Source organism: Myodes glareolus, chromosome 26, assembly GCF_982192425.1.
Source record: "Myodes glareolus chromosome 26, mMyoGla1.1, whole genome shotgun sequence".
Taxonomy (NCBI): domain Eukaryota; kingdom Metazoa; phylum Chordata; class Mammalia; order Rodentia; family Cricetidae; genus Myodes; species Myodes glareolus.
Window position 1 is genome coordinate 12,416,947 of NC_142051.1, and position 14,719 is coordinate 12,431,665.

The 14,719-nt window shown below is 49.0% G+C and overlaps 1 protein-coding gene across 9 annotated transcripts in view; it reads right to left on the reverse strand.

Annotated features, from left to right (window-relative positions):
• The window catches only part of Rbms2 (RNA binding motif single stranded interacting protein 2), a 67,174-nt gene that overhangs the window by 11,390 nt on the left and 41,065 nt on the right, over positions 1–14,719 (reverse strand). For 6 of the 9 annotated variants that reach the window (XM_087902034.1, XM_087902032.1, XM_087902033.1 and 3 more), the window contains 4 exons: positions 10,663–10,829; positions 5,625–5,683; positions 4,798–4,889; positions 2,007–2,164 (listed from right to left, as the gene is read on the reverse strand). In XM_087902034.1, the coding sequence (XP_087758160.1) occupies positions 2,007–2,164; positions 4,798–4,889; positions 5,625–5,683; positions 10,663–10,805 (452 nt within the window). In that variant the 5' untranslated portion in view covers positions 10,806–10,829. The remainder of the gene's footprint in view (positions 1–2,006; positions 2,165–4,797; positions 4,890–5,624; positions 5,684–10,662; positions 10,830–14,719) is intronic. The other 3 variants (XM_087902035.1, XM_087902031.1, XM_087902028.1) reach the window with 1 other exon arrangement.

Sequence of the window (14,719 nt, forward strand, 5' to 3'; positions counted from 1 at the left end):
GGGTTACAGGTGGCGACTATACCCAGTTCATGCCAGTCTTGGAATCACTGACTAAGGGAGTATTCATGAGCAGGCAAGAGACTTAAACACAAAGGGCTCAGACCGTTTAGCACAGTATTTTCTGAGCTACAAACAAGTATCAGCCAGGCGGTGGTGGCGCACACCTTTAATCCCAGCAGAGACAGGTGGATCTCTGTAAGTTCGAGGCCAGCCTGGTCTACAGCGTGAGTTCCATAACAGAGCTACACAGAGAAACCCTGTCTTGAAAAAACAAACAAACAACAACAACAACCCCCTCCATAAGTATCAGAATCTCATTTCAAGTGAAACTCACTTGTTTGATTTTTAATATTTTATGTATTTATTTGGGGGGCCTCACTGTCACCCTGGCTGGCCTTGAACTCCAAGTGACCCCACCCAGCTACAGCTCAGGCCTTGTTCAGCTTCCGCAGTTGTTTCCCAGACAGGCTCTAATAAAACCAACTCTGAACTTTCTAAGTAGCCCAGGTGAGCCTCGGAATTGTGACTTTTCTGTTCTGGCCTTCCAAGCCTAAGGGTTACAGGCATGTACAACACCCAAACAGTTTTGTTTTTATCTCATAGACAGGGTCTCCTGTGACCCAAATTGACCTTGAACTTTTATTTATTATGTATATAGTGTTCTTCTACCTGCATGTATGCCTGCAGGCCAGAAGAGGGCACCAGATCTCATAGCGCTCATTACAAATGGTTGAGAGACACCATATGGCTGCTGGGAATTGAACTCGGGCAGAGCAGCCAGTGCTCCTAACCTCTTAGCTGTCTCTCCAGCCCGCCCTTGAGCTTTTGATCCTCCAGCCTCCACGTTTCCAGAGCCCGGATTGCAGGGAAGCACATCACCACACACCCATCTTACTCCATGTTGGAGGTCAAACTGGGACTTCATGCATACAAGTCAAGCATTCTATCATCTGAGCAACATCGCCAGTCTGTCTCGAGACAGGGTTGAGACCTAGCCCTGGCCATCTTAATACTCCCTATTCTATCAGATACACGGGCTCTGAACCTGGGGGGCGTGTGAGCAGGGGATCGAGGACTTGGGGGAGTCCCTCTTTCTTCCACATGAGTCTGTGGGTCAAACTCAGGTCGGCAGGTTTGTCGGCACTAAGCACCTTTACCTTGCCAGCACCCAAACAAAATCTTAAATAAAAGGAAATCATTTTTTAGGTAGGCTAGGATCAGCTGAAGCTTCATGACACATGAGCCCAGAAGCGGGCGCCTGGAGAACAGGAGCCAATACAGCGTCTGCTCTGTGACGTAGATCTCCCTAAAGATCCAAGAAGTGCAGCAAACCTTTCTCCCACCCCATTCTACTGACATGAGGATGAAGTCTCTGCACTGTGGTTCATTCTCTGTTAGTAGGAGGCGGTGGGGAAAGCACAGGAATGGACAGCTTACGGCAGGGTGGGGCACGCAGGGTGGAGCACACCTGGAATCCCAGCAACTGGGAGGCAGAGGCACCCCGTTCAAGTTACATGCTAGAACCATATTACACACACACACGGTTCACTACCAAGGGTTTCAACAGTTTTTATTACATTTCGTGTATTTATTGTGTGAGCGCACACACCACAGCACATGTGGCGTTCAGAGGACAACTTGCTAGCGTCCTTTCTTTCCTACTGTGTGGGTTCCGGGGATCAAATGCAGGTCATCAGGCTTGGTGGAAAGTGCCGTGACTTACTGAGTCACCTTCCTAGTTCTTAGCAGGTACTTTTGACCATGATTTTGGTCTATGTAGGGGGGAAGGGCACTGTGTGTGTGTGTGTGTGTGTGTGTGTGTGTGTGTGTGTGTGTGCGCGCGCGCCTGTGTGCCTGCGTGTTTGTACGTCTGTGTGCCTATGTGTGCCTGTGTGTCTGCTTGTGTGTACCTGTGTGTGCGTGTCTGTGTGTGTGTGTGTGTGTGTGTCTGTGTGTGTGTTGCTTCCTAAGTTACCTCTCTTTAGCCACCCTTAACCGTCTCTTACCTCGCAAAGCCAACTCCCCTGCTGGTTCCGCTAGTGTCTCGCAGGATTCGGGTGGAGATAACCTGACCGAACGGCTTCAGCATCCCCTCCAGTCCCTGCTCATCCATCGACAGTGGGAGGTTTGAGATATATAAATTTGTAGGGTCTTGCTCCTGTTGCTATGAACATGAAAAGTGGAAACTGAGACTCACATCTTTATCCCCACCCCACCCTCAGGAGCCGGCGGTGGTGGTACACTCGGGAGGTAAAGGCGGGCGGATCGCTGTGAGCTTGAGGCCAGCCTGGTCTACAGAGTGAGTTCCAGGACAGACAGGACCACACAGAGAAATCCTGTCTCAAGAAACCAAAAATAAATAACATTTGAGAAAAGAAACATTAAGGGGGTTCTAAACAAAGAGAATCTTAGCTGCTTATAATATCCAATTCTATCATCATGTACCCTCTATCTAGCCCAGGAAGAAAAATTACAGTGTTTACTATGTCTACTGCTACACAATCAATAATACAAGCCACCAGCCATGTCGGTGTCTCTATGAGATCCAGGCAGAGCAAAGGCTTCTCTTGCCCAGCATTGTGACCAGAGGTTACAGATTCCCTGGGACTGGGACCGCCTTGCCAACTCCATAGTTCTGAGTAATTTCTCCCCCTTCCTTCTTAGCAGGCTTGTCTGCGTGGGAATACCTGCCCACTCCTGGGTGGAAGGGAAGCAGGAAGGGGAGGAGGAAACAGAGAAAGGGCCAGGCAGACTACTGCTCAGTGCTTTACCTTGAGCCTTAAAGAATCCAGTATCCTGGACGCCCAAGGCTAAAGTGAGAGGCTGCACCTGGGGAGGGGGCGGTGATGGGGCTGAAGTCAGGGAAAGGGCTCGGGTGTTTCTACAGAACAGACAGCACAGTGGTACTTCTGCCCCAGGGCTGAGTTACAGACAGTTGGGAGCTGCCATGTGATGTGGGTCCTCTGGAAGAGCGGCCAGTGCTCTTAACCGCTTTGCCTCCAGGACTGTTTTTGTTTTTTGTTTTGTTCTTTTTTCCCATGTATATGCATGTGTGGCCTGTTTTGGAGACAGGGTCTCACTCTGTGGTCCTGGCTAGCCTGGAAGTTGCTGTGCCGCCAAGGATGAACTTAAACTCCTGATCCTTCTGTCTCCCTCTCCCAAGCTCTGTGATCACAGACATGTTACACGGCGCCTGTCTCCAGAGCTGTTTTCAAGACTGTGAGTCATCACGCTGTCTTAGTAGTTCCCAGCAACCTTAATCTCTCTTTCAACTTCTCCTTTCTTCCTTTGTTTTTCTTTAAAATGTATTTATTTTTACTTTACATCTATGGGTGTTTTGCCTGCATGTATGTCTATGTACCATGTGTATGTAGTGTTCACGGAGGCCTGAAGAAGGTATCGGAGCCCCCGGAACTGGAGTTAGGATGGTTTTAAGGTACCAGGTGGGTACTGGGATCTGGACCCAGGTCCTTTATAAAAGCAATCAGTTCTCCTCTCTCCAGCCTGCCTCCCTCCCTCCTCCTCCCTCCTTCCTTCCTTCTTTCTTTTTTTAAATTATTACTTTATAAATCCTTTTTTTCATTTCTTCTTTATTTCGTTTGAGACTAGTTCTCAGTCTATGTTAGACTGTCCTGTCCTGGAACTCTCAGCAATTCTTTGCCTCCCAAGTGCTGGGATCATAGCCCTGAGCCATCATACCCGACTTCATTTTCCTTTAACCATTAGAGAAAAGAACAGCTGTCTTGGAGCTGGAGAGATGGCTCAGTGGTTAAGAGCACTGGCTGCTCTTTCAGAGGTCCCGAGTTCGATTCCCTGCCCCCACATGGGGACACACAACCATCTGTAACTCTAGTTTCAGGAAGGGCTGCCTTACCAGCTCCTTCACAGTATCTGAGACGCCTCAGCAAGGCAGGGGACTGTCCTCCCTTGAGGAAGGATACCAGAAAGGCTTCTAGCTTTCCAGGGACTGACATGGGAAAAAAGAGCATACAAAATGCTCAGCTCCAGGGAGCTCTACCCAAGAGACACAGTTCTCTTCCTTGCTTGCTCTAGGTCTTCCTTTCCCCAACCCTTCCCAGCTCACTCTCTGCCCTGTGGGAGCAGGGGCAGGCCTAGAGCATTCTTCAGAGCCTGAGTTGCACAGCTGGCTTCTTCAGAGAATGCTGCAAAACTATTACCATCTGTCCCAGGAAAGTGGGGCGGGTGGGGACGGAGGCAGCAAGGGGGCCAAGAAGCCTGGCCGCCTATCTGCCACACAAAGGACAGTCTTCTGCAGCAGCTCAGCCTGTCTGTGTCCAGAGGCTACCAGAAAGATGGTTCTGAGCACATTCTGATCTTGCAGAGGATCTGAGTCCAGTTACCATCACCCACATCAGGTAGCTCCAAGCTGTGAGTGTGCGCACACACACACACACACACACACCACACAAACACACACAAACACATACAAACGCATACACACATACACATATGCACATACATACACATACAAACACATACACACAAATATATACATGCATATACACACACATACATGCATATACACATACATGCACATATACATATACACATAATACATACATATATAAACACATACACACATACACATGCATACACACATACACATACATGCATGTGCACATACACGCATATACATACATGCACATACACACACACATGCATGCTGTGCAAGCTGTAGATAATTCTTGCTCATCATTGTCATATTTGTAAGCACTGGGAGGCCTCAAACCAGTACTTTGGCGCTGATGGTCACCCTGGAAAGGCAGGTGGTCTTACCTTTGCCATCTGTGCCTGCACACCACTGGCTTTCAGTGCGGTGACAGCCTTCTGTGCTGCCGAGGGACTGTCGAAGTCCACAAAACCATAGCCTGGAACAGGGAAACAGCATCATGGGGAAGTGGGAGGTGTAAGGAGGTAGGAGGCCCAGGCTTTTCAGGAGATAGAGCAAGGGTTATGGTCCGTGTAAATGATGTCGCGGGAGAAAGAGAAATTAAGAGTGTTCAGGTGACTGTCCAGGTGACCCCTCACCTTGGCTAAGGATGCCAAGGGAAATGTAGCCTTGTGGTATTCTGCCTTTCTCCTTCTCATTAAAAACTTGAGGCTTCAGACCTAAGGTATTAGATCCTAGACCTCAGGCACTGCTAAAGGACCAGAAATGCTGGGCAGGAAGGAATAGAGCAGAGCAGGAGAAATGAAGGAAGCTGCCCTTCCCTACTCTTCCCACTGCTGCACCAGAAACGCTCCAACCCTCCACAGCTACTCAGCACTGGAGAACACCTGTGGGCCGTCCTGTTTACAATGACAGCAGAGACAGTGTGTCCTGCATCCATCCACAGAGACTGAGGTGACAGCAGAGACAGTGCGTCCTGCATCCATCCACGGAGACTGTGGCCCAGAGCGCACTCCAGCCAAGGGAGCTCTAGGCAGTCTTCGGGCTACCAGTCCCTAACAGTTCTTTCAGCTCCGGCTGGGCTGTCTGGTCACCCAGGAGTCTAAATACCTATTATACCTATCGGTCATAAGGTCCCAAATCCCCAGCTCCTCCCTAGCACCAGGCGCTCAGACTCCCAGCAGCAGGAGGCAGAGGCGAAGGCCCTTCTTACCTTTGCATTTGCTTGTGGTCTTGTCCAGGATGGCTTTGGTGGAGACAATCTTGCCATATCTAAGGGAAAGGAAATGCAAAGTCACGATCTGGGGACAGGGGCTAAGAACAGATCAAAGTGTCTCAAAACAAAACAAAACAAGAACAGGACAAAGAGCCTGGCATAGCAGCGCATGCCTTTAATACTAGCACTCGGGGAAACAGGGACAGGTGGATCTCTGAGTTCAAGGCCGACCTGGTCTATAGAGCAAGTTCCAAGACACCTAGAACTATACAGAGTAACCCTGTCTGTATAAAAAAAAAAAAAGACAAAAATTAATTTAAATTGCCATTTATATGCCTTTAATCCCAGCACTTGGGAGGCAGAGGCATGTGGATTTCTGTGAGTTGAGGCCAGCCTGGTCTACAGAGTGAGTCCCAGGACAGCCAGAGCTACACAGAGAAACCCTGTCTCGAAAAGCAAAACAACACCAACAACAAATGCCATTAGTTCAGGAAGTGGTAACAGAGGCCTTTGAACCCAGCGTTCAAGGGACAGAAGCAGGTGAATCTCTGTGAGTTAGTGGCCAGCCTGGTTGGTCTATGGAACCAAACCTATATAGTTTTGTCTAAAAAAAAAACCATTGTTGTTAGTTTTTATCCCCATGACAAAATGCTTGGTACAAACACTTTTTAAGGGAGAGGCAGTTTCTTTAGGTTCACGGTTTCAGCCCATCATGGTAGAGAGGGTGAAGTAGCTTACAGCATGGGAAAAGGGGGGAGGGAAATAGGAACACCCCATCTCCTCTCCCCCCACCACCCACCTCTCTTTCCCCTTCTATTCCACCCCACCCCACCCCCATCTAGGGGAAGAACTCCCGATATTCAGGGAAGATTTCCCTGCTTCCCTGGAAAAGCCGTCCCTGTCATACCCAGGCTGCTGTGGTTTCCACGGGAATGGCCCCATGTCCTGTGGCTGAAAACTTGGTTCCCAGCTGATGACACTGCTTTAGGAGGGGCACTGGATGAACGGGCAGCCGGGACTTTACAGCCTACCCCCACCTGGCTGCCCTTGCTTTGCTGATGTCAGTGTGACCAGCCACGGTGGACCGTGTCCTCTCAGACTCTGGCCGGATGGACCGTTCTTCAGGAACTGCTTTATTTTGTAGTATTTATCGTGGCAAAGAGGAAATTAACTGCTATCCCGCGCTTTTCAGTCTAATCACATCGATGAGATCAACTGTCTCATTGTCCTTAATAACCCTAACCCCTCAAAGTCACTACAGTCCTCCTGAGTGCTGTGATTAAAGGTGTGCGCCACCACCACCCAGTTAGCTTCTTGATTCTACTTTTCTTTCAGGCAAACACATTCATCCTATTAAAAATAATAAGATAAGCCAGGCGGTGGTGACGGATGCCTTTAATCCCAGCTCTTGGGAGGCAGATCTCTGTAAACTAGAGGCCAGCCTGGTCTACAGAATGAGTTCCAGGGACAGCCAGGGCTACACAGAGAAACCCTGTCTTGAAAGCCCCCCAAAAAGTAATAATAATAATAAAATAGGTGCTGCAAAGACTGTTCACTGGTTAAGAGCACTGGCTGCTCATCTAGAGGGCCTGGGTTTAATTCCTAGCATCTAAATGACAGCTCATAACTATCTGTGACTCCAGTTCCAGGAGATCTGACACTCTCCTCTGGCCTCTGTGGGCACCAGGCATGTATGTGATACACAGACATATACACAGGCAAAATATCCATACACATAAAAAATACAATTAAAACTAAACGTTTTAAAAATAATGAACCTTTGTTCCTCTGAGCCCCTCTTTCCAGCACCCAGCTGATGTCTTATGTGCGCGCCAGCCTGATCCAAACTGTTCTGGCTCACATCCTGGCTCTGCTGCCTTTCCGCCGGGTGACCTCACCACCGCAACCTTCTCCCAACATATTTCAGAGCCAGCAGGTCACTGCCTGTGCTCTCTGACCTGGCTTTCCGTCCCTCTGCCGCCTTCAGGAATGGGTTAAATCCATCTCTGACCTGCTTTCAGTCTACATTCATGAGGTCTGTGTTTTTTCAGCTTTTTGGAAATCCTTGCCGGCAGCAGGGGCCCGGGCAGCTCCCAGCGCTTGAGCCCCGCAGCTCTTGGGTTATGTTAGAAGCATCACTAGAAAAGCTGCTACATTCTACTCCAGTGGTGTGAAGACCTCGGACAGGAGAGCCACCTCGGCCAAGGTCAAAAGAACAGCGGCAGCTGTGGCGGGACAGAGGGGCGGGGCGGGGGCGGGGGTGGGGGGGTGGGGGGATGGGAGGATGGGGAGGATGGGGACAGGACAGGGACTGGGGACGGGACTGCAGTTGGAATGGAAACTAAATGAAAACATAATGTTATATAAATAAATAAAATTAAAAAAAACGAAAAGAACAAGGACTGAACAGAAACAGTTGGCAGGAACTAAATTTGAGACTAAACAAGCATTAAATAGGTATCTCCTCTTATTCCTAAAGCTGGGATGACTGGTTGGTTTCTATTCCCTGGCTGCCCATCCCCCACGCCAACCCCCCCACCCCCTGCCCCACCGACTTTTTCAGGGGAGCTTCTGGGACCTAAAGAATTAAGCCAGGGAACGCTCTGGAGGTTGGGAATAGAACGTGTTAAAAGGAGGTGGGGACCTCTGGTCCTGGGGTCTTTTGAGGCTCCATACTTGGATTCTAACCCAAATTTAAGACAAGATGGAGTGGAAGTGCTGTCCGCCAGAGGACACCCAAGCTGCTATCCCCATCAAGGCCCCAGGGTGGAGCCTGCTGTGGTCGAGCAGCCTGAGATTCTGAGCCAGAATTTCCACTGCAGCTGGCAACAGCTGGGTCACAGCTTCCCATCCTCGGAAGGAGCCCCTGCAAGAGAACCAGGAGTTCCAGCCCCTGGCCACGCCTCTCCTCCAGCCCCAGGCCACGCCTCTCCTCCAGCCCCAGGCCACGCCTCTCCTCCAGTCCCAGGCCACGCCTCTCCTCCAGCCCCAGGCCACGCCTCTCCTCTAGCCCCAAGCCACGCCTCTCCTCCAGCCCCAGGCCACACCTCTCCGTCAGGCCCGCCAGAGCTAGGGACTCAGTACCCAGGAAGAGATCACTGGGACAAAGGCAGGAAGTCCTTCTGAGCAGGAGAAACATCCTTCTTAGAGAGGCTCAGCTCCCTGCTTCCCGCAATCAGGCTCCACCCAACCCGTTCCTTCTCTGCTGCACTTCACGCCTCCATTTTTCTTTGACTGATTTTTTTTTTTTAAATTATCTTTGAGACAGGGTTTCTCAGTGTGACAGCACTGGCTGTCATGGAACTAGCTCTGTAGACCAGACCAGTCTTGAACTCACAGAAATCAGCCTGCTTTTGCCTCCCGAGTGCTGGGATTAAAGGTGTGCACTACCAATGCCCAGCTGTTTGACTGACTGACTTTTAAAAAGATTTCATTATTTTCAAATATGCGTGTGTCTGTATGGTCTTGTGCCTGTGACTGCCGGAGGCGCTGGGCTGCAGCTACAGGCAACTGAGCTACACAATGTGAGATCAAACTCAGATCTTTAACAGCAGTTTATGAGCCGGGTGGGGGTGGTGCAAGCCTTTAATTCTAGCCCTTGGGAAGCAGAGACAAGTGGATCTCTGTGAGTTCGAGATCAGCCTGGTCTACAGAGCAAGTTCCAGGACAGGCTCCAAAGCTACAGAGAAATCTGTTTTGAATAAACCAAACAAACAAAAAACAGAAAAAAATAGTCTATGCTCTTAACCATTAAACCATCTTTTTGGCTCCCTGATGTTTTTTTGAGACAGGGTCTCATTCTATAGTCCTGACTGGCCCTTCCCACTCCTGTTCTGGATTCCTAACTTCCATCCTCCATGCTGACCCTGGGAGGGCAAATGAAAGCCGAAAAGAGCAGGGAAGTTTCTTAGACCAGAATGTAGCACCTGGGCAGAGGGCTTGCAGCTACAAGGCCTCAGGTTTGCAATGTAGAGAAGGGCTCTGAATCCCGAACCTTCTTGACTCCATCTCCTGAATGCTGAGATTACAGGAGGCATGGACCACTATGCCTAGTAGGATACCCTTCTGTCATATTTCTAGTATATAGCTACACAGATGGGTACCCTGTGACCCAGCAATATACCCAGCATGAATATGTTCACATGCACACACCAAAGTGTAGGTTTCCAGCACACTGTTTGCATCCAGAATAGCCACAAACTGGTAACAATGCCAACATTTACAACAACAAAACGGGCGATTCTGTATAGCAACAAGGACAGCTAGTACAGGGGACTGGAGAGAGAGCTCAGGGCTCTTCCAGAGAACCAGGGTTGGATTCCTACCATCCACCACGTGGCTCACACCTGTCCGTAACTCCAGTTCCAGGACACCCACACATGTGGTACATATAAACTCACACGAGCATGTACATATACACATAAATAAAAATATAGCCAGGTATGGTGGTGCATGCCTTTAACTCCAGAATCCGAGAGGCAGACACAGCAGAACAAGGCGTTTAAGGCCAGCCTAGACTATATGATCCCATGTTTAAAAACACACAAAACACACACACACACACACACACCATAGAGATTACTGGCATGCCCGTTGAGGGCCTCAGCCATTGTGGGCGGTGCTGCCCCTGCCTGGGATCCAGGACTATGTAAATAAGAGAAAGGGAACTGAGTGGTGGCAGGCAGTGGTTTTCCTTTCTTCCTGGCTGTGTGTGTGACCAGCAGCCTCCAGCTGCCTCACCTGGACTTTTCCAGCACAAAGAAGACACTTCAAGAGACAAAAGAACCCTTTTCTCAAGGTGATTTTGCTTGAGGCCAGCCTAGGATCCATGAGACGCCATCTCAAAACAACAAAGCCAAAAAAGCGGCAACAAGAAAGAGTTCTGCACGCATTGTGACTGTGCTGTGACCGAATGCCGTGGCTGTGAGGGAGGAACATACAACCATCGTAGTTCAAGCTAGGAGCATGTGACAAGAAGCCAGCGAAGGCAGATGTGTGCTGGCCCGGGAAGCTTCCCCCTGGAACCATGACTTACGGCTGACAGAGCTTGACAAGGTCCTGGTCAGTAGTGCCCGGCTGCAGTCCTCGGATATACAGATTGGTTTTGCTCAGCTGGTCATTGCCGTTGCTCCCACTGCTACTGTTAGGGGTACTGTTCCTGGGACTGGGCGGTGCCATCTGCTGAGACAGTGACACATATGGCTGCAGGGAGACATGAAGACCGGAAAGTCAGGAAGATTCTACACGTCGGAGATTGAGTCCCCGTAAATAGGACACAAAGCAGTACCAGCAAAGCATTCAGAAGGGGAATAAAAGTAAAAAGAATGATTGACAGGCTAATGAGATGGTTCAACCAACCTACTGGGCGGAGCTTTGTGCACATGGGTGGGGGGAGAACTGACCCCTAAAAGTTGCCCTCTGACCTCCACATGTGTGCTGCACTGTGGCATGCCCACACGCACATACACATACGTGAACACACACAATAAATACAGAAAATATAAAAACTATAGCCAGGTAGTGGTGGCGCACCCCTTTAATTCCAGCACACGGCAGGCAGAGGTAGGCAGATCTGTGTGAGTTCGAGGCCAGCCTGGTCTACAGAGCAAGTTTCAGGACAGAGAGCTACACAAAGAAACCTGTCTCAAAAAACAAAGACAAACAAAAAAGATGGGTGTGATGTCACACATTCGGAGGCAGAGGCAGGGGGATCTCTGTGAGTTGGGAGCCAGCCTGGTCTGCCTGGGCAACAAAGCAAACTCCAGGCCAGTCAAGGCTCCACAGTGAGACCCTGTCTCAAAAACCAAAAAAACAATAAAAGAAGGGGCTGGAGAGATGGCTCAGCGGTTAAGAGCACTGCCTGTTCTTCCAAAGGTCCTGAGTTCAATTCCTAGCAACCACATGGTGGCTCAAAACCATCTGTAATGAGGCCTGGTGCCCTCTTCTGGACTGAATAAAGAATACTGTATACATAATAAGCAAATAAATAAATATAAAAAAAAGTCCTTCCTCTTCTACTTCCTTTAAAAAAAAAAAAAGAATCTAAGAGAGAAGAAAATTGAGAAGTGCCCTTAAGTAACACTCATCTGGCTTCCCAAAGGAAAGGAGGAAAGGACTTCGGAAGCCAGTGTAAACCAACTATGCTCACCTAGAGGTAAGAGAGAACGACTCTGTGTGTGAATTACAAAAAGCTTTGTTTTGCTCCATGCCCTACACTAAACTGTTGCAATTCAAAACTATTTTGTGTCGTTTTCTGTTTGAAGCAGGATCCCGACTCTCCCAGGGTGTTCTTAAACTCCTGCTCTTCCCTCTTTGTTTCTTCAGTGCTGAAATTATGTGTGTGCTGCTGGCCACACCAGGTTACAGTTCAAAACTCTGGTAGCCATTCATTTACCACCAAATTCATTTTTTGGGGGGGGCGGGGGGTTAAGATTTATTTATTTACTGTGTATACAGTATTCTGCCTGCGTAGGCCAGAAGAGGGCGCCAGATCTCATTACAGATGGTTGGGAGCCACCCTGGGGTTGCTGGGAATTGAACTCAGGACCTTTAGGAGAGCAGCCAGTGCTCTTAACTGCTGAGCCTTTTCTCCAGTTCACCAGATTCATTTTTGACCTGGGGTCCTGGTGCGTAGTGAGCCAGAACTGAGGGAAGATGAGAGAAATCAGCTTGCAGGATAGCTTCATTCCTATGAATGAAGTTAAACAGTCGCACAGATGGACCAGGGATCCGACTTTATGATCGCAACCGCCACCTGGATATAAATGATTCTTACACATGTCCTGAAGCTAGTGGCCTGTATGGCATGTAACACAGATGAATGTTTTTGCTTGGGTTCCAAGTCATAGTATCTCCAAATAAGAGAAGGTGCACCCTCAGTGGAGTAACAGAGTCCCAGTGCTTACTCACGAGACCCTCCAGGCTATTTCAGGCTTCGATGAACCCTTGACTTGCTAACTACATGTGAGCACTGATTGGTCTTATGAGGAATCATAGATTAATTAAATAGCTGGAATATTTCACAATGCTTTTTAATTTGTGCGGGTGCTGGAGACTGACCCCTTGATTCTACGCTAGGCAAGGACGAAACCTCAGTGTTTCTGACTTTTAATTTTGAAGCAGGGGCTAATTTGCCCAGGCAGGCCCTTCCACTTTCAAAATTCAACTTGGTAAACTGCTGTGGAATATCCCTTTGCACTGTGTGAATACAAGTCGCTGTGATTGGCTTAATAAACAAGCTGACTGACCAATAGCTGAACAGAAGAAGATTAGGCAGGAAAGCCAAACTGAGGATGAGGAAGGGCAGATGCACAGGGAGCAGGAGATGAACGCGCTATGCTCATAAGGTACCGCCACACTGCAGAGCAGAAATAAGGAATATGGGTTAACTTAAAATGTAAGAGCTAGGTTGGGCACTGGTGGTGCATGCCATTAATCCCAGCACTAGGGAGGCAGAGGCAGGTGGATCTCTGAGTTTGAGGCCAACTCAGGACAGGCTCCAAAGACAGAGAAACCCTGTCTCAAAAAGACAATAAGAAAGAAAGAAAGAAAGAGAGAGAGAGAGAGAGAAGGAAGCTAATAAGAGAGATACCTTGCTTAGTATAGACACAGGGGGAGGGGGGACTTGGTCAAGCCTCAACCCGGTAAGGGGACCGACTTCACTGACTCCCATGGGAGGCCATAGCATCCACTGAGAAGTGGATGGGGGGGTGGACTGAGAGGAAGGTGGGGCGAGTGGAATGAGGGGAGGGAAAGAGAACTGGGATTAATATGGAAAATTAAAAAAATAAAAAAGAGCTAGTTAGTAATAAGCCTGAGCAATTGGCCGAGCATTTATAAGTAATATTAAGCCTCTGTGTGTTTATTTGGAACTGGGCAGATGGGACTGGGAGACGTCTGTTTACAGTAAATCAGTGGGTTGGATTGGGATTACTTACAGAAGAATGAGTGAGGGGTTATTTCACCCCAGCCTGCCCCAGAACAGAACTGGATCGGGAAAGGTGGACACCTGGAGCACACTGCATAACCTACAGGCAACTCAACAGGTTGGTAGGGGTGGTGTGTGTATATGTGTGTGTTTGTGTGGTGTCTTCTCCAGGAGACTGGCTGGTCTGAGCCTGTCTGGGCTACCTTTGCTTGTCTGAGAACATCCCTTCATGGTCCTTACCACCTATCTAAACCCGTGTGAGCTTATTTGCACAACCCAGGGTGACTTTAGACTCCTCCTGCGTCAGCCTCACGGGCTGAGTGCACAATAGTGCCCACCAGGAGTTTACAAATTAGGCCTCACAACCAGGAAAGGCAGTGGAATCAAAAGTGCGTGCTCGTGAAGATCCAAGCAAAATGACAAAGGAGCAAGACGGAATAGGCGGTTCCTGAGAGACGCTTCCCTTGAAAGAACCATGAGCTCAGCAAGACGGAATAGATGGTTCTTGAGAGAAGCTTCCCTTGAAAGGACAGGCGGAAAGAACCATGAGCTCAGAAACCAGTGTCAGGATACACGATCACCAGTGCTGGCTGGTGCCAAGTCAACTTGAACAAGAGAGTCATCTGGAAAAGTGAGAAGATGCCCCCACTACACTGGCCTGTGGGCAAGCCGACAGGGGAGGGGAGTTTCTCTTGATTAATGATGGATTTGGAAGGACCCAGCAGCCCACTGTGGGTGGTCCTGCACAGGATAAGGAAACAGGCTGAGTAAACCATGGAAAGTGAGCCAGTAAGCCACGTTCCTCCATGGTCTCTGATTCAGTTCCTGGCTCCAGGTGGTCACGGTGTTTTAGCACAGTAATAGGAGCCCTAAGACATATGTCTTGACACCTATTGAGATGGTGACAATAACGCACAAGGAGGGGCCAGTGAGGGTACAAGGAAACAGAAATCGTGTGCGCTGCAGGTAAGACAGCAAAACAAGGCGGTCATTCTTTCATGCTTGTACATTTGCTTGAGACAGGTCCTGTGAAGCCCAGGCTTGCTATGGGATAATCTTTTTGTACACTGTAAAGATGTGTCTCTGTCTAATGCACTTTGTGATTGGTTTAATTGAGAGCTGAACGACCAATAGCTGGGCAGGAGAGAATAGGCGGGAACTCAGG